The sequence below is a fragment of the Esox lucius genome, chromosome 10 (genome assembly GCF_011004845.1).
Source record: "Esox lucius isolate fEsoLuc1 chromosome 10, fEsoLuc1.pri, whole genome shotgun sequence".
NCBI classification, from domain to species: Eukaryota; Metazoa; Chordata; class Actinopteri; order Esociformes; family Esocidae; genus Esox; species Esox lucius.
Window position 1 is genome coordinate 10047273 of NC_047578.1, and position 20045 is coordinate 10067317.

At 42.8% G+C, this 20045-nt stretch overlaps 1 protein-coding gene and 1 long non-coding RNA gene across 2 annotated transcripts; one reads left to right on the plus strand and one right to left on the minus strand.

Annotated features, from left to right (window-relative positions):
* The first annotated feature begins 78 nt into the window (after positions 1–78).
* LOC105012476 (SWI/SNF complex subunit SMARCC1-like) lies at positions 79–11951 on the plus strand. The gene is made up of 26 exons (XM_013135590.4): positions 79–370; positions 874–993; positions 1372–1457; positions 1626–1800; positions 1961–2030; positions 2226–2295; positions 2610–2685; positions 2802–2927; positions 3013–3098; positions 3194–3315; positions 3401–3460; positions 3544–3581; positions 4362–4474; positions 4558–4629; positions 4788–4901; positions 5944–6097; positions 6203–6373; positions 6521–6779; positions 6870–6944; positions 8381–8445; positions 8522–8648; positions 8734–8873; positions 9075–9209; positions 10234–10363; positions 10443–10529; positions 11856–11951. Exons 1-26 carry the CDS (start codon positions 194–196, stop codon positions 11939–11941), a joined length of 2934 nt encoding a protein of 977 aa, XP_012991044.1. The 5' UTR covers positions 79–193; the 3' UTR covers positions 11942–11951.
* Positions 11952–13009: 1058 nt separating this feature from the next.
* LOC105012477 lies at positions 13010–15578 on the minus strand. Its single transcript, XR_828159.3, has 3 exons — positions 15206–15578; positions 13285–13424; positions 13010–13154 (listed from the first exon to the last, which is right to left on the minus strand). It is a non-coding gene; the product is annotated as an uncharacterized LOC105012477 (long non-coding RNA).
* Between the last annotated feature and the right edge of the window lie 4467 nt (positions 15579–20045).

Genomic DNA, 20045 nt, shown 5'->3' on the forward strand with positions numbered 1-20045 from the left:
TCACAATGTACAAACGACACGTTGTTTTGATTATGTTCAACACGGCCATTTTATTTTTTTAAATAAATCTATCGCGAGAGATATGTTTTGGGAAGTTAATTGTAGACGTGTGTGGGCGGGGCTGTCTTGTAGTCGTTCAGCGCTCGAGCGGGCTAGTTTTCCACCCGTTATTCCAACATTATAAGGCATTATAATGGCGACAACGTCTGGGGGACCGATCCTCGGGGTCCCCGGGACCAGTCAGAGTCCAAACACCACCACAACCCAAAGGAAAAAAGACGGAAATCCGTCCACGATGTACTGGGAGAGCTCCGACACTCTTGCTCAATTGGAGACAGTGCGACAGTGGATCGGGAAGCACTATAAAAAGGTGCGTTAGTTAACGCTAGCATAGCGGCTAATTGTATTTACATTGGTTAGAATGGGCCAGTTATCATAGATGGTAACTCTATTGTTAACTGTACTAAATGAAAACTCCTAGCACTCCTGACACTTTGCTGAGTGCCTTGTATAGCTAGGTACCGTTACCTACGTAGCTGGCTGAGGTTGGAAGCTAGATAACTATGATGGCACACTAGCTAGCTAACTAACTGACTGCACCGACTGTTACATTAGTTATTGTTTATTCATTTTAAACAGAGTTAGTTAAATTGTTTCCAGTTGCCAATTGTGCGACATTTTGTAATGTTCACTTTATAACACTAATCAAGCAATGCGTGCTCCATATTTCCTGTTGCAGATAGTATTATATAAAAGGTTGAACTAAATTGTCTTTAATCTGCTACATACATTATGATGTACAGTACTTACATATTAAAGCTTCACTAGACTGAATACCCCCCCCCCTCTCTTTGTGCGCGCATGCACGCGCAGTATGTGCAAGCAGACTCTCCATCCTGCCAGGCTCTGGCGTCCCTTACCATTCAGCTGTTACAGTTCCAGGAGGATTTCCTTGGAAGACGGGCCATCAACCCCACACTGACCAAACTACCTGTAAGTTTACACACACACACACTCAGAATTAATTTGAAGGGACGACTGGAAGTGTAGGACCCTTAAACAAAAATATCCCTACATCCTATCCCCCTAAATGTTCCCTAAAATGTAAGACTTACGCTAACCCTAACCTCAATAGCCTTTATGCCTAATCCTTACCTACTGTAACCTCATAATGCCTGAACCTAATTGTAAACCTATGCTTAACCCAAAGCCTATCTTATCTGAGGACCGGCCAACAGGTCCTCACTGAAATTTCTCAAACAATCAGGTTTTCACTTTGGTAGCAATTTGAGTACACACACACACACACACTGTCAACCCACTCTCAACAGATTTCCCTGTGTGTGTTGTGGTGTGTGTAATCCTCTCTAGTCTCAGTGCTTCCTGGACCTGCGGGCTGGCGGTGGGCTTTGCCACATCCTTGGATCAGTGTACAAGTTCAAGACAGATCAGGGCTGGTGCGTGGTTTTATTCTCTCCCTCGTAGCCCCTGTCTCTTGCCTTAATCATGACGGATGCCTGACACATTGGGTCACATCCCATTTCAACCTTTGCAAAGGTCAGCAACATGGTACTTTTCCTCAAACACTGTTTCTCTTCCCTCTGGTCCCTCTCTCCTTTCGCCAGGAGGAGATTTGATCTGCAGAACTCCTCTAGGATTGATCGTAACTTAGAGATGTTCTCTACCTTGGAGAAGACCTTGGTCCAGAATAACTGTCTGTCGAGGCCTGTTGTATATGTGGACCCGGAGGTGGATCAGAACCTGACAAGCAGACTGGCTGACATCATCACCAAACACCAGGTCAGAGAGGTCTGGGAGGTGGATGGAAAGAAGGGGGGAGAGTGGGAGTGTTCGCTGATATTTCAAGGATTCTTGGGAATGTTCTTTTTCTTGTCTTACTTTGTTCTGTATTGTAGTTCTTGGTTTAAGCTGAAAAACAATATAAATCTCTTTATCTCAGGGATCGTATACTGAGGACAGAACCCAGGCCTCTCACCACGTCTACCCCTGTCCAGGCATCAAAGACCAAGGTGTGTGTGTGTGTGTGTGTGTGTGTGTGTGTGTGTGTGTGGTCATAGCATGTTAGCATATAGCATCATATCATTAATTAATTAGGATCTTTGTGGGTCATAGACCAGTGGCAGCTTCAACCCAAATTCACAGTTGTAGGTCTTTGGGTGTGTTCTGTTCTTAGTTTTGATTTGTGTGTGTGTTGTAATTTCCAGATGAGTGGGTGCGCCCCATCATGCGGAAGGAGAAGCATGTGTTGGTGCATTGGGGCAGACATCCTGACAGGTAACACACACACACATGTTGGCTTTAATATCAAAGTGAGGACCAGCAATTAGTTCCTATAAGAACAGTTTTCCCTAACCTTAACCCCAACCTTGAAATTGACTTTACCCCGTAAAATCTTTATGCCAAGACTTAGCCTAACCCAAACTCCTAAACCTAACCCATAATGCCTAAATGTAACATAAAGCCTAATCTCAGGCCCAAGTCCCTGCATGATTTCTCTTGCGCGCGTGCACACACACACACACACACACACACACAAACACACACAAACACAACCTCCATACTCATGTGTCTGGCTTTAATCCTTGTAGCTATGACAGTTGGGTGTCCTCTAGTGATGTCGAGGGAGAGGTCGAGGAACCCCCACACATACAGAGACCGTGGAGGGTAAGAAAATGCATGAACACACACACACACACACACACACACACAGTCACATTAACCTACAACTATTGCCCAGAAGTGTGGAGTGGGCGTGTTTAAGTGCCCGTCTGTGTATTTAGGTGCAGGCCGGCTGGGTGTTGGACACAGAGGTGTTCAATGAGTGGATGAATGAAGAAGACTACCTGGTTGACGACAGGAACTTTCCTGTCATCCCCCGTCGGAGAATCCACCTGACAGACCAACAGGTGTGTTACCCCGCCTCCTACCTGTTCGCTTCAGCAACCGAGGCCTGTGTCTGTTTCTCTGACAACTACACTCTGTCTGCCTCAGGAGCGTAAGTTTACTCCAGTGAAGAAGAGGAGATGCTCCCCCTCACCGCCTCCTGCTGACGGCAGGAAGAAAGGAGTGAAGAGGAGGTCGGGCTGTTGCCGCCGCTTCCTAGTTCTTCTAGTTATTTTTTTTCCCTCCCTTCTTTATTTTTACCCCATCCTGTTCCCTTTCCTCACTCCAGTGGGGGGTCCAAGCGAGGTGGCCCCAAGGAGGAGGAGGAGGGGGTAGAGGAAGATCTGACTAAAGATATGGAGGATCCGACACCAGTCCCTAATATGGAGGAAGTTATACTGCCTAAAAATGGTACGCGCGCACACACGCACACACACACACACACACGCACAGCGGATGGATTTGTTGTTGTTGACTTGATGTATCTCTGTCACAGTGAACCTGAAGAAAGACAGTGAGAATACTCCTGTTAAGGGAGGGATGATGACTGACCTGGGTAAGGGAGATGGCGGGAGAGTTTTTCTCTGTGTGTGGGGGTGTGTGAGTTGTGTAACTCTCCCTCTCTTCTCTCTTTGTCAGATGAAATAGAAGATGACTCTGTGCTACCTGGAGGAAGGGTAACTATAGTGTGTGTGTGTGTGTGTGTGTGTGTGTGTGTGTGTGTGTGTGTGTGTGTGTGTGTGTGTGTGTGTGTGTGTGTGTGTGTGTGTGTGTGTGTGTGTGTGTGTGTGTGTGTGTGTGTGTGTGTGTGTGTGTGTGTGTGTGTGTGTGTGTGTGTGTGTGTGTGTGTGGTTTACCTCACCTCCTTGGATCCTTAAATTAAATCTGTGAAATTCCTACCCGACACTCAGAAGACCCTTTAAATATTTTTGGTTAAAGAAAATACCCAATCTGAGGATGACCATATCCCATATGTTTGACGTGAGAAATAATTGGATCTAAATTGGCAGATATGTTTCAGACCAACATTGATCTGAAATACACAAAGGGCCGAAATAAGACAAAGGAATATCTTTAAAAGCATTTTTGATAGTTTGCTAGATATTATATTATTATATAACATATCTAGAGCTGCAGAGCTTTGGAAAGTTATTTCATGTCACCTCACACAGAAAGTCACCCATGTTTTATATTCATAAAAACCAATGACCCATCTTTCGTAGTTTTCTTCGTTCTGATACAGGATCCGACCATTGGGTCTGGGAATATCTATGCAGACATTTAGTGTGTGGCCTCATTGACACCAAATGACCTGCTCACCTGGGCTTAAGTATAGGGTGGCTTGAACAATAAAGTGGTTATTGTAAGGGGAAGTTGACAACATTTCAGAAGGTCCTGGTAAATATACTTTGTGTGTGTGTGTGTGTGTGTGTGTGTGCGTGCCTGTGTGCCATCAGGAGGATGAAGAAGGCAGAGAGGGCATGCGTCTATCAGACGGAGAAGATCACATCACAGAACAAACTCACCACATCATTATCCCCTCCTACACTGCCTGGTTCAACTACAACTCGTGAGTGTAGCCAAACGCACGTGATGTCGGACATACTGGAGTTCCTACATTGTCTGTTAAATCAACATGTTCTTCCCCTCCAGAATTCACCAGATTGAAAAACGAGCTCTACCAGAGTTCTTTAACGGAAAGAACAAGTCTAAGTCTCCAGAGATGTGAGTAGCCGATTTGACGCCGCCTTCGGTCACTATCCACTCATGTACACACAAGTTGTACAAATGGTTTGGGTGCTTCCTGGAAATCAGTGCTTTTCACCCCTGTAGTTTGATTCTGACATGATTAAGACAACATGCCGTGTTCTTTGTGTGTGCAGATACCTGGCGTACCGTAACTTCATGATTGACTCATACCGGTTGAACCCCCAGGAATTCCTCAGCTCCACCTCCTGCAGACGGAACCTGACGGGAGACGTCTGTGCTGTCATGAGGTGTGTGTGTGTGTGTGTGTTTTTGTTTTCATCACTTGTGTCCCCATGACCATAGTAAAACCTGAACAATGTCATATGTGGGGACATTTTTCTGGTCCCCACTAATCAAAAGTCAATTTCCGGCTCAGGGTGTAGGTTTAGGGTCAAACTCAGTTAACTTTAGAGTTAATATTGGGGTTTCTTTAAGGTCCAGGCGTTGTTGGTTAAGTTTAGGGTTTAGGTTAGGCATTACATCTAGGTAACATTTTGTCATAAATGTTACTTTATTGAGGTTAAATTAGGTTTAAGGTTAAGATTAGGGCAAGGGAGCATGCAATTTCTATTTTCTGGTCCCCATGTGCGCGTGTGTGTGTGTGTGTGTGTGTGTTCTATAAAATCAACCTCTCTGGCATCATTGCAAAGTTTTGTGATTTTAAATATATACAGTACCAGTGAGAACTCATTCAAGGATATTTCTTTAGTTTTACTATTTTCCATGTGTTAGAATAATAGTGGAGACAACTATGAAAGACCACATTAAATAATGTAGTAACCATAAAAGTCTTAAATTAAGATGCATTCATATTTTCACAGCTTTGCGCACTCTTGGCATTCTCTCAACCAGCTTCATGGGGTAGTCACCTGGAATGATTTTCCAACTGTCTTGGAGTTACCACATGCTTAGCACATCTGATGCAGCACCTTCTCTCTCCATTTGGTCAAATTTCCCTTGCACAGCCTATAAGGGATTTTTGGGTCATTGTCTTGTCGGAAAACACATGATAGGATGTTGTATGCATCGTGGTAGCCATGCTGGTCGAGTGTGCCATGAATTCTAAATAAATCACAGACACTTTGGGCTGCAATCTGAGGTGCAGTCAATTGCCGGTTTCTGGTTTGCTTTCTACGAGGTTCCATTTGTGTTATTTCATAGTTTTGATCTCTCCACTAATATTCTACAATGTGGAAAATTGTAAAACTGAAGAAATTCCTTTAAATGAGTAGCTGTGTCCAAACTTTTGTGTCTGTGTGTGTGTGTGTGTGTGTGTGTGTGTGTGTCTAGGGTCCATGCGTTCTTGGAGCAGTGGGGTTTAGTGAACTACCAGGTGGATGCTGAAAGCCGACCACTTCCCATGGGTCCTCCTCCCACCCCCCACTTCAATACCCTGGCAGACACGCCCTCAGGGCTGGCCCCGCTACAGCACCGCCCCCTACAGGTAACATGTTATCTCGCACCCACACACACTAAGGTAACATTATTCAAGTACACTGGACCCTCTCAGTGATGTCCTTTTTCTCCCTCTCTGTTTGTCCCTGTCCAGGTGTCTGCCTCCCAGCAGATGTTGTTCTTCCCAGAGAGAAGTGTAGAGAAGCCCCCGGACTGCCAGAACTTTGGTCTCCGAACAGACCTGTATGCCCGTAAACACCCGAAGAGTAAAGGAGCTGGTTCAGGGAGGGATTGGACGGAACAGGAGACCCTCTTACTGCTGGAGGTCAGCCAATCATCTCAGTAAAAAAATGCAGTCTCTGGCCAATAATCATCTTCTGTTCCCCATCCGCCAGTCCCCCTAACTCTCTTCTCCTCTCCATCATGCATCGGCCCTCCCCCATGCCGATCTGTCTGTTGGGTCTACCCACAGGCGTTAGAGGTGTACAGAGATGACTGGAACAAGGTGTCCGAGCACGTGGGGTCTCGTACCCAGGATGAGTGCATCCTCCACTTCCTGCGTCTGCCAATAGAAGACCCCTATCTGGAGGACTCGGCCTCCTCCCTCGGCCCATTGGCCTACCAGCCCGTTCCTTTCAGCCAATCGGAGAATCCTGTGATGAGCACTGTGGCGTTCTTAGCGTCCGTGGTGGATCCCCGCGTTGCCTCCGCTGCTGCCAAGGCTGCCCTGGGTGTGTTACTCACTGTGTGTGTTGGTGTCTTTCTGCCTGTGTGTGAGTATGTGTGCGTGCATGTGTGTAAACCACTATTTATTTTTACAGAGGAGTTTTGTCGTGTGCGTGAGGAGGCCGACAAGGTTCTGGAGTCTTCTGCCCTCAGTGAGACTGAAAAGACAGGTAGGAAAGGTTGACCTGAGGGAGGTGGAGGAATGGAGGCTTGTGGCTTTACTGTGTGCTGATTAGCTGTTGTCCGAGTCTTTAGCTAATCGGCTGTGGTGATGAGACAGATCATACATAGAGACCAGTTCCTGCTGTGTTCCCGGCTAGTCGATCAGGGATAATGTCTCTCATTCTGAGTTTTTTGGGATGTTTCTGGTGCTAGTGGCCTGGAGTTCAGCTCGGGTTTCACAGCTATGGTCAGAGTACTCCAGGGTGACATTGACAGCGTTCTGAAAGTTACACGTGACTTGAGTGCTCCTTTTCAGGAGTGTAGGGGGCTCAGACATCGTTGATGCACCATTTCCTGGGATGGGGATCACCTGAGGTTCCGTGCGTGGTCAGAGGACACCGCAGCATTACGGGATTTGGGAGGATGTGACCGGGAAGGTGTAGTATTGGGGTTTAGTTAAGGCATTAAATGGCAGCTGCACCGCCCTCGACCGCAAAGCACTTCAGAGGGTGATTTAAAACAGCAGAGAGCATCACAAGGTCTGGCCTGCCATCCCTGCAAGATCTCTACACAGAGAGGTGTAGGAGGAGGAGCAAATGGATCATTACAGATCCCAGCCACCCATGCCATGAACTGTTTACCAAGCTGCCGTCAGGCAGAAGGTACAGGAGTATTCTGTCTAAAACAAACAGGCTGTTAGGCTGCTCAACTCGAGAACGCATCTTCCCTTCCGTCCAATGTCCATGCCCACCTGTCACTTTATATCATGCCCACCTGTCACTTTTACATTGCACTATAGTGGTATAGTTATTGTTATTATTATTTGTGTGTTTTTGTATAGTGTTATTACTGATTGATCTTATTTTTCTAAATTACAATTACTGTCGGAAGTAGGAAAACCAAGGTTTGATTGCCGTAACTTGTTATTGCAGATGACAAATAAACCTTTTGAACTTTAAATAAGATCAAGCTGAAAGGTTGATAGGACCCATTGGAGGGCCAATTTAGGGTTTGGTGATGGCATAAAGCCGGCATGGGGAGCGCTGTTCAAGCCACCGTTTCAGAAGAACACTGGTGACATGCAGTGGAGGGTGTTGTGTTTCATCATCTTCTCGTTTAGGCTAAGATGGGATTCAGGGTGGGAGTGGGAGGTGTAAGCTTGACTGTGATCAAGGGGATGTAGTTAGAAAGACAGAATTAAGCTGGATTTTGAATATTTCTCTGCGATGCAGGATCTTCCCATGATTGAGGGGAAGTTGGGTATGTTGTGTGGTGGAAAGGGAGCTGATGTTTGAGGATGTCATTGGTTGAAGGTGACCATTTTATTTTTTAGTTTGATGATTGATTAATTTTTTTTGGTTTGGTTATTGATATAGTGTGCCATTGTGTGTGCATAAATTGAGAATGTTGGTTTAGAAAAATGTAAACTCTCTGTCTCTCTCAGAAGCGATGGATAATGAGAAGATGGATTTAAATATAATGGAGATGGATTCCCTGCAGCCTCTTCAGGTGAGACAAGAAATGAACTTTGGTGTTTCAGAGCACGTTCTTGTCGGAGGGTGATTCTTTAGTTTGTGTTCTCCAGGCGGGTGGCCAGAAGGGTTCCGAGACTGGCGGAGGAGGGAGAACGGCGGGGGAGCACGTGAAGAGAGAGAACGCTGAAATGACTGTCACAGACACCAGAGATGGAGAGAGCGGAGAGAACAAAATGGGTGTGTGTGGATTTGAGCTTTTCACGTGCGAGTGCGTGTGTGTGCACTGGTGTGATGTTATAGGTTGTGTCTATCTCTCTTTCAGTGGGGGACGATGTGATCGGGGGGAGATCGAGGGAAGGAGAGCGGGATGAAGGGAGGAGACGGGAAGAGCTGGAGTTGGTTGACGGGACCGTTACCACGGCAGCGGCTGCGGCTCTGGCTTCTGCTGCTACAAAGGCCAAAGTCAGTTGGTCACACTGCACTTCCTGACTACTGTCAACTACTGACCTATAACCTCTGGACCAGCCATAAAAACAAACCCTTCACACAAAAATACCCCCCCCCCCCCCCCCCATTGCCATGGGTCTCTCTATGTATTTGGGTCTCTATGGGTCTCTGTGTTTGTGTCTATGGGTCTCTCTATGTATTTGTGTCTTTCTAAAGCATCTGGCAGCGGTGGAGGAGAGGAAGATCAAGTCCCTGGTGGCTCTGTTGGTGGAAACTCAAATGAAAAAACTGGAGATCAAACTGAGACACTTTGAGGAGCTGGAGACCATTATGGACCGGGAGAAAGAGGCTGTGAGTACAGATATGGAGTTGAATATGGAGTTGTCCCTGCTACACATTATATTGGATACCTGATTTTTAACATCCCTTCCCAGTGGTCCAGGTGGCTATTTGTTAGGCTGTTAGTACATTTTGTGGGAAGCAATCTCCAAAAGTAACCAAATATTGACGATCAACTGTTTTCATCTTATTACTAATTACTCATCTTATTACTCTGTCACATCTTACAGAATAAACTGGGGTACTGTGAGATGACCTTTGACATACACTGGACCGAACTGGAGCTCTGTGAGCAAGAGAATGTTTGACAGACACTGGACTAAACTGGGGTTTTATGAGAGAGGATGTTTGACAGACACTGGACTAAACTGGGGTTTTATAAGAGAGGATGTTTGACAGACACTGGACTAAACTGGGGTTTTATGAGAGAGGATGTTTGACAGACACTGGACTAAACTGGGGTTTTATGAGAGAGGATGTTTGACAGACACTGGACTAAACTGGGGTTTTATGAGAGAGGATGTTTGACAGACACTGGACTAAACTGGGGTTTTATGAGAGAGGATGTTTGACAGACACTAGACTGAACTGGGGTTCTGTTAGAGAGAGGACATTTGACAAACACTAGGCTGAACTGCTGTTCTGTGAGGGAGGGGACATTGATTGTGTTGAAACGGTCATGCAAAAATCTGTTTCATTTGTCCATGGTTTACGTATGCCATGGTTTTACATCTGGTGCAAATGTATACATTACAGACGTCAACACCACACAAACCAGCTCCTGCCAATTATAATGAAAGCCTAACGTCTGCTTGTCAATATTTAGTATCAGATTACCTCCTGCATGAGGCTAAAATCTGAGGACATCATGTAAAGTATATCCACATGAAAAATATGAAGCTTGTGATTTTTATTGTAATTTTAGTGTCTGAAAGTGTTACTCTGAGAGGACGTAACTGCAGAGGAGCTCCCTGTAGTTTGGAGATCTACTATACATCCTGGTTCTTTATGATGCCATGTTGTTTCCTTTCCTCAGTTGGAGCAGCAGCGTCAGCAGCTGTTGTCAGAGCGACAGAGTTTCCACTCCGAGCAACTGAAACACGCAGGAATAAAACTTCTACAGCAGAGAGAACAGCAGGCACCGTTCTCCCTGCAACCAGAGACAGGTCTGTATGCGGCCCTCCTCGATAAGTACACACACAGGCGGAAATTCAAAGCTGAGTCATATATCTCTGGGTCCTCCAGGTCAGTCCATGCCCAGCCGGATGATGCCCACTGGGGGCATGTCTGTCCCCATGGCCCCCAGGCACCATGGAGCTCCCAACGGCATGTGTAAGTACCAACACCTCTGACCCGTCCTCTAACTCCAACCGGCCCAGAGAATGACCTTTTGGATATGTGCGAGATGAAACTGACCTGTGACATTGAAGGATATTGAGTGAGTTTGTTCTGGGTTGTTTTAGTAAAGCACGTGGCTGCAGATGGGAGTTACTGATTGGACACTCGTTTTTTTTTTTTCTCAGTGTCAAGATGGGTATCGTTGTTTTTTTTTTTTTATGTAAAATTAATTTTGTCTGTACCCTCACACACTCTCAAACTGTACAGGTCATTTATTAGAAAAAGGGATGCTATGAAATTAATGATCCACTGTAGCTTTTGAATGGTGTCCAAGTTGGTTCCTGTTTCAGTAGTTTATGTTCAGGTGGATCAAATAAAGACCAACCCAGCATGCAGAAGATGTCTGTTGGTGTGGACTGACTGCAGAAACTGCATGGCCTTCGATTACATATGTGTTTTAGTTTTTGTGTTCGTGTTTTGAAAGGATCAAAACGATGGCAGGCAACTGCTGACTGACGGATCTACAAATCCTCTTTCATCATAAATGACAACTTATTTTTATATATTGTATGTTTAGTAAATGCTGTTGTCCTGAGGGATGTACTTCGCTGTATCGGTATTGTATCAAGCACATTTTCCCTCTGAGTATTTATCTGTAATGTAAATGCTTTTTCAGTGCCTGAGTTACAACCGTTTGTAAAGTTCCTGTTTGAGGAAAGGTGGTACTGTATGGATGTTCTACTGCAAGATCGAGTCACTGCAATTTAGTTTGCAGAGAATAACATGGCTTTGTCCAGGGTCATGCAAATGTTCTGTGGGCTCTTTTTACAATGTCCAAGGAAAAGTCAGGAGTGGTGAAGTCTTTGATTGTTGAATATCATTAAATGAAGCAAACAGTCTGCATTTCAACCCCATTATCTTTTCAAATCCAACGTGCTGGAATGCAGAGCCGGAATTATCTGATATGTGACACCGTACAAATACTTTTGGAGTTGAGAAACAGTTCAGGGCCTAGGACAAAGCCCTGGGGGACCCCAGTTAGAACACAGATGCCGACACAGATCCCCATCCATGCCCTCTTAGAAGAGCGGACTGCCTGGTTAGTTGCTGTCCAGTACAGAGCCTGGGAGTGTGGAGATGAGGATCTGATGGTTTGTAGATTCAAAGGTCAATCGATCACAATTTAACTGTGAGAAATTGAAAATGAACACTGTGTAGGGGGGACAATTTTTATCCCTGTTTTGAAACACTTTGAACATCTATATAAAACCGACTCAATCAAATGCGCCCACTCAAAGCAAACTTTCTCTTTTCTGCCAGACCAACCTGCACAGCCTGATGGGATAGCTCCGGCCCAGCCTGGTCCTCCAACGGCAGCCGTACACAGCTTGGGAGCAGACACATGAGACACATACACACATACGTACACAGTGACCCCCTTTACACACTCTCCAGACCTCTTACAAAGACATGCAGTACATAAACTGGATCCACAGTAAGACTCATACATGTCAAGATCATATAGGTGCCTGGGCAGGCCATGAAAGCCAATCTAATCTTCACATTGTTGTCTGTTTACTGATAAGTAGATGTAATTTAACCATTGTTTCACACACACACACACACACACACACAATGTACGCTTTATGGGTTCGTGCTGAAGCAGTAAAATCATTAAATGTTTTTTATATGAAACTATTGTCTGTGTGTATAAGGACTTTTCTTTTGAGTATTTCAGCTATTTTGATTAAAGTAGACATTCACTCAAAATACAACTGCAGTTTGCCAGTGATAGCAATAAGTAATTATACCCTGACACTTTGCCAATAATCAAAATAAGCTGTATTTGTTCAAATATGTTGATTACAGATCAGATCAGTTCAAAACTATTGTTATCAAATTATGTCTGTTGATTAGATATGAGACAATACATTTTATGTTATGGTCTTATTCTAACACAAAGTGAATTGATTGGTTCCCTAGTTAATCTACACAAAAGTAGGTATATATCTATTTTTTTAAATTTTTTATTTTTTTTACTCAAAAATCACAATGTAACTATTCAGACCCTTTGTCATGACACTCGAAAAAAGCGTCACACCGAGAGATCCTTAATGAAAACCTGGTCAAGAGCACTTAGGACCCCAAACTGGGGCGAAGGTTCCCCTTCCAACATGACAAAGACCTTATGCATACAACATAAGATAACACCGGTGTGGCTCGGGGAAAAGTCTGAATTTCCTTAAAATGTGTATATGAGTTTTGTAGTTTTTTTATTAATAATTTGTAGAAACAAGTATTAGACCTGCACTTCATATGTAAAGGTGTTTTGATTACACTGTGTTTCACCACAATTGGTGAACCCTTGATCAGGATTCAAACCCTGGTGTCGCAATGACCCAGTGAAGCAGTAAGTTTAGTGAATCAATTCAATGATTTGTAATTTACAAAATGAACATATTATAACAATTAGATGTGATCACTGATTTTATTCTTACATTTTCTCAAATCAGTAAACAGCCTCTAAAATCCCTAACTGAATATCTATGTCTGTCATGATATCTGGGAGCATCCAGTAGGGGGCGGGGTCACATCATGCCGTCTTATGAGCCTTTTGGTCTGTAACAACAGAAGCAGTACCATTTTAGGCAGGGCATGAACAAGAGGTCAAGAAAATGTTGCTATAAGTACATGCAGGCACACACAAAATCAAAGACAACATTCTGTGTGTCCAAGGACAGTTACTTACTCCCTTTGGATTTTTGGTAGACGCAATAGCCAACTACACCTGCAGCCGCTATGAGCCCAAGTCCCACCACAGCAGTTGTGGAGGCTGTCGCTGTTCCCACTGTGATGGCAATTTTCCCCAAACCCAGTGTGATCCAGTTTCTGGGAAGATGGAGCAGAATCACATTAAATGTGCACTGTTTAGAATCCTGCCTCTAACCCTTTACAAGACTGAACTTCAAACAATGACATGACTTGTCTCGTCCACCCGTCTCCATTCCCTTCTCTTAAGTGGATCGAAATAGTATTAGCTAGTCCAGGGTGGTTTAGGGTGGATAGTAGTGTCTAAAGTGAGTATGAGGAGAACTGAAGTCAATCCAAACGGATTGGATTTAAATGAGGAATATCTCAGACAATCAGTGCAATTGTGTAGAAAAAAATATTTGAAACATTAACTTAAAACAAGCTGCAGATTTCTGCATGTATTCATGCTAGTAGTACAGTAAAAGTCATACATATAGCCCCTTTACGTTTTTTTAACTGAGAGGAATTCATATAAACACAGGGGGAGTAAGTTGGACCAGTGTGTTAATTGAGCCATTTCTTGTTTTTAGGACAACAAACACAAAACTAATTCATAATTTAATGGAAAGAATAATCCACACAAAAATCTGATAAGCAAGATCCAAAGAATAGATTTTCACATGGTCAATTTATTATTATGTAAACTGTTGGAATTCAAATGTAAATGGATATGGAATAAGAGAAAACTACTATATACAGTTGTGCTCATAAGTTTGTGGCAGAAATTGTGACGTTTTGGCATTGATTTGGAAAATATGACTGATCATGCAAAAAACCTGGAGGCATTTTGCCAAGTGTAATGGGCAGCTATACCACCTGCAAGAATTCGGGGCCTCAGACAACTATTACAAAAGACGGCACGCTGTCATTGATGCTAAACACAGGCATATATTTAAAATATGCAATATACCACACCCCCATTCCATACATCTAACTATGACCAACAGCAGTTTGTAAATAATGCCCTGCTTTATTGGAGCAACTGCCAGTGAACTCTGGACCATCAATGTCGTTTCTGTAGGATTATAGCCGTTCCTAGTGTATTTGAAATGATGTAGACCTGGTGAATGTCAAGGGAGAAAGAGAAGCTTTTATTAGTTAGTTCATTAGTTCTCCTTGTTAGTCTGTGTATTTAGTTCGTCCAGTTTCTCCCTGTCTTGTCGGTCATTGTGTTTGTTCATGTCACGTTCTGTGTTCGACTCCTGATAGTATTTTGTAGTTTTCTACTTTGTTTTCATTAAATACGTCTCCCTCCTTGGATCGTGACAAAAAATTTATCTAGCATAATTAAAGATAATAAACTTTAAATGTAATTATCTGACTTCCCAATATTGTTCAAGTATAACAGTAATATTTCTTCCCTGGAAACCCAGTGGCTCAATTAAATTACCAGATGCTTTCTTACAGAATTATTTTTTGCTTTTAACCCCTAAGATAACTTCAATAGATTCCATGCCATTTGAAGTATGTCTCTCTTTATGTCTCTCCCAGTACCAGTTACTTCTCTCAATCTTCCCTCCAGCGTATGCTAGACAGAATATGCTAGTCACCAAAATATAAATTTCTGTCCAACACTATGCATTTTCCTCATGCCTTGATTGTGCCAAGATTACTTTTTTGAAGGAACTAGTTTATGTTTCAAAACTGTTGTTTACTTTAACTTTATTTCCATATCTTTGTTAAAAATATATATATTTCTATTAACCTAAGCATTTTAAATGTTAAATATGGCACAACCTTTCAAACGTTTCCCATATATTATCTGTTCACTATACATGACCACTTCAAGAACTGTAAATAATGTTATGCTCGTTCGGTTTTGTTGTTACGAAGTAGCACAAGCAGAAATGAATACTCACACTGTTAAAGACATAGCTTTTAAGGTTTCCCGATGAATGTTACAAAATATATATATGATCAAATATAGCTGGTTGTTTAGACTTCCTGAAGAGATGACTGGAAATAATGGACGGTTAAGGAATGCTACACAGTCATTTCCTCATCACACCCGTGATGTTTCACTTTCATTTTTTCCGTTTATGTGGCAGCTACAATAATAAAGGAAAAGAGAAAAAGCAGTGAGGCAATCTAACTTTGTATAATTTAGTATAATAGTGAAACCCATAGTTTTTTTTAAGGTTTTCCGATTATCGTTACAAATTATATATATATGACCAATTACAGCTGGTTGGTTGGACTTTGCTGATGAGAGGATGGAAAATAATGGAGAGGAAAGGAGTCTTGAAAGGAATTTCGAGCACCACCCCCTTGATGTTTCACTCATATTATTCTTTCGTATTTTCTTCAGTTGAGTTGAAAGCTACAGTGTGTGAGAAACTCAGTTAGCTCATAGACCCAATGGGTTGTGTGGTTACAGTTGTAATTTATTGTAATTATTGTATGCTTTGTCCTTTGAAGAACTGCAGATTTAAAGGAGTAAACAAAAGATAAATAATAATGAAAGGCTTTTGCCATGTCTGAGTCCAACCAGCAGGGTGTGTGGTCATATCATCTTATTTCTTGTGTTACTTAATACAATAAGCAGCACTACAGTACTTTGGAAATACTAGTTAATACTAGGGGATGCTACATTCTCATTGTTAATACTAGGGGATGTTACATTCTCATTGTTAATACTAGGGGATGTACGGATGCCACATTCCCATAGTTAAAAATGATTGCATTAACATTTTCCTACAGCAAACAATCTATAGTGCCTTTGGAAAGTATTAATCCCCCTCAGTTCCTATACATTTTGTAGACTTGGTATACTTAATAATTTATAATTGATTTGATATTTTTTTTGCCATCAATCTACACACAATAAGGATGAAGTGAAAACCCAATTTGATCTCACTTAAATAAGTATTCTTTTATTATAGTTCTATTATAGTTTTTTTTATTATGGCATTTGTAGAAGTGATCACACATTTGAATCTTCTTGTTTGCTCACCTGGGTATTGGGAGATTCCCCCATTCTGATTTGCAAATCCTCTCAAGCTCTGTCAGATTGGATGAGGAGCATCGGTGAACTGCAATCTCTGGATGTTTAATTGGGTTCTAGTCTGGACTTTTGGTCACTAAAAGACATTCACAGACTATAGAAAGCCACTCCTGCTTTGTGTTGGCTGTATGCTTTCGGCCTTTTCAATGCTGAAACATGAAGTCTGAGGTCCTGTGTGCTCTGGATCATGTTTTCTTTAAGGATCTCTCTGTATTTTGCTCCATTCATCCTTCCGTCAATCCTGACCAGCCTCCCAGTCCCTACCACGAGAAGCATCATCAAACCAGAGAATCTTCACCATTCTTTCAGAGTCCTTTTACTCAGGAGGGGTTTCTGTCTAACCACTCAAACATTAAGGTCTATTTGATGTTCGTGTAGAGATGGTTGTCCTTCTGTCAGGTTCTCCCATCCCTGCAACAGAAACTATTAGGCTCTGTTAGTGTGGCTATTACAGTTACTTAGTTGTACTGGCGGCCAGCTCTGGGAAGAGTCATTTTTATAATCTTCCACTATGCGTCAACACAATCCCATCTTAGAGGTCTACAGATATTTCCTTGGATTTCAGGGTTTGGCTTTAGATCTGACATTCACTGTGATGTGTGGGAACGTATACATGCCTTTCTAAATCATGTCCAGTCAATTGAAATTGCTACAGTGGGACTCTCAATGAGGATTACTGGACACTGGAGGATCACTGGACACCATTTGGAGTATTATCACTTTGCCATTATGGGGTATTGTGAAAAGATTGATGGCAGAAAATATACATTTTATCAATTATACATTTTTCCAGCAAAATGTGAGGGACGTGTATGGGTCTGAATACATTCTGAACACACACACACACACACACACACACACACACACACACACACACACAATAACAAATGGGAAGAAGATTGTCTTCATGTCTCAGGCTGAATTATTCATTAACCCATTCTCTGTCTTCATGTCCCAAGCCAGGTTACTCATTAACCCATTCTCAGTCTTCATGTCCCAAGCTGGGTTACTCATTAACCCAGTCTCAGTCTTCATGTCTCAAGCTGGGTTACTCATTAACCCATTCTCAGTCTTCATGTCTCAAGCTGGGTTTACTCATTAACCCAGTCTCATTCTTCATGTCTCAAGCCAGGTTACTCATTAACCCATTCTCAGTCTTCATGTCTCAAGCTGGGTTACTCATTAACCCAGTCTCAGTCTTCATGTCTCAAGCTGAATTACACATTAACCCATTCTCAGTCTTCATGTCTCAAGCTGAATTACACATTAACCCAGGCTCAGTCTTCATGTCTCAAGCTGGGTTACTCATTAACCCATTCTCAGTCTTCATGCCTCAAGCTGAATTACACATTAACCCAGGCTCAGTCTTCATGTCTCAAGCTGGGTTACTCATTAGGAGCACAAACACATTCTCTGGCATGTGCCATAATGTATCTGCAGTTTTTTGTGTGAGAACCATCTGTTCACACACAACACATTGAACCATACCTTCCTCTGCATCTTTTCCTCTCATTCTTAGAAAAAAGAATTCCTAAAGGGATCTTCGTCTGTCGCTATAGAACCCTTTATGGTTCCCGGAAGAACCACTTTTGGGTTCCATGTAGAATCCTTTGTGGAAAAGGTTCTAAATTAAACCAAAAAGTGTTCTTTAAAGGGTTCTCCTATATAACAGCTGAATATCCTTTTTGTAACCCCTGAAAGTAATTTTTTTTCAGATTTCAATGAAAAAGGCCTCTTCTTACATTAGATTTGAATAATATTTTACAAAAAAAATTCTTAAATTAACAGCAAGAATGAAAAGCAATATATATAAATCTATATAGGTGTTTTTTTTTTACTTCTAATAATTTGAAAAGGAAAACCTACCAAAATGCATGACAAAGGGAAAAACCTACAAAAATATTTAAAAAAAGAAGACACCTATGTGTAGATATTACAAATACTTATAGTAACGTTTTTACCATCCAGCATGGAGGGGGTGAATTGGGGGTTTTTGACTATTGGAGCAGGGATGAGCTCCTTGAGAGAAGAAAATAGTTTCCTGGTAACAGATCTGACTCTTCAATCATATGGAAATACTTTGTGATGGCCAATAGTTTGTGAGTTTTGTAGACTGACAATGTTTTGTTACAGAAAAAAGTTGGATCATATTTTTCCCAGAGAACGTCTCAAAGCCATTTTGGTGTTTTTGCTGATGATGAGCATCTAGTAATAATTTTTTTTTTTCAAATGTGAACTCAGTGTGTATGATTTCTTTCTAGATGCCAGGAATGCTATCATGGAAAAAACATGAATCTTTCCCATAGTAAAGGTGGGAACGTTTCTGCATTGTTGTTAAGCCAAATCATCCTCGCTCCGGTTCTCACTCCGGTTCTCACTCCGGTTCTCACTCCGGTTCTCACTCATGTTCTAAACTCCGGTTCTGCTCCAGTCAGCGCACATACTCTGCCTGGGACAGTTTAAGTCTCCTCCACAGTATTCAGAGAGCTGTCTGGGTACCACGACTAGATTAACTTCCTAAAAAAGGATTATCAATGTTGTGACCATAGATAACTTGGTTACTGTTATCTCACTTACAGGGATCTCTGCAATCAGAAAGCGACCATCGTCTGGCTGGGGGGGACCAGCAGTCAATCAGAAAGCGACCATCGTCTGGCTGGGGGGGACCAGCAGTCAATCAGAAAGCGACCATCGTCTGGCTGGGGGGGACCAGCAGTCAATCAGAAAGCGACCATCGTCTGGCTGGGGGGGACCAGCAGTCAATCAGAAAGCGACCATCGTCTGGCTGGGGGGGACCAGCAGTCAATCAGAAAGCAACCATCGTCTGGCCGGGGGAGGGTCCGGGAGTCCAATCTGCTGCCTCCAGTGCACATATGTCACTGGATTGTGGGTCTGAATCCTACCTACTACTCATTCAGCAACAAATCTCTGCCTTTTCAACCATTTGCTGTTAAACAAAGCATAAAAAATGCCTGAAAGATATCTTAAAAAAAAAAAGAAAGCAATCATCCAATCATTCAGCGATGCTAGATCTGTGTTGGGGGGTATCCCCGTTGTGTATCAGAATCACCACACCTCTCATCCTTGCTGAGGAGATGGAGTGATATTGCTGGCCCATGGGTCAACATGTTATGGGTACCATGGCAGGCATTCTTTCGACTAGTTTCTTGTAAGACAGAAAGAACAGAAGATTGAGATACGCTAGGACCTTGACTCTCTTCATTGGCTAGTTCAAACTTTATTCCACTATGTAAAAGCCCTGCACTCCCCTTGTTTGCAGTTGCGAACTGGATAAGAAAGTTGTGGGCCGGGAGTCTTTTTCCAGGAAGGGGGAGAGGTAAGGGATGAGGAGGGAGGGAGGGAGGGGAGCAGATGCCCCTGTCTGGAACCCTGACTTCCCAAACCTCTAAGAGGATTAAAGACCCCCCATCTTAATGCCGTTTACCCCGACTCTCTCACACACACATACACACACACACACACACACACACACACACACACATACATACACACACATACATACATACATACACACACATTAATGCACAAGCAATCATTTAATGAGCAGAATTCTGTCCAACACACTAGTACCCATCCTCTCTTTCTCTCTCTCTCTCTCTCTCTTTCTCTGTCTCTCCATCGCACTCTCTCTCTTAATTCACATGCATGCTTCCACACACGCATACTCACCAACG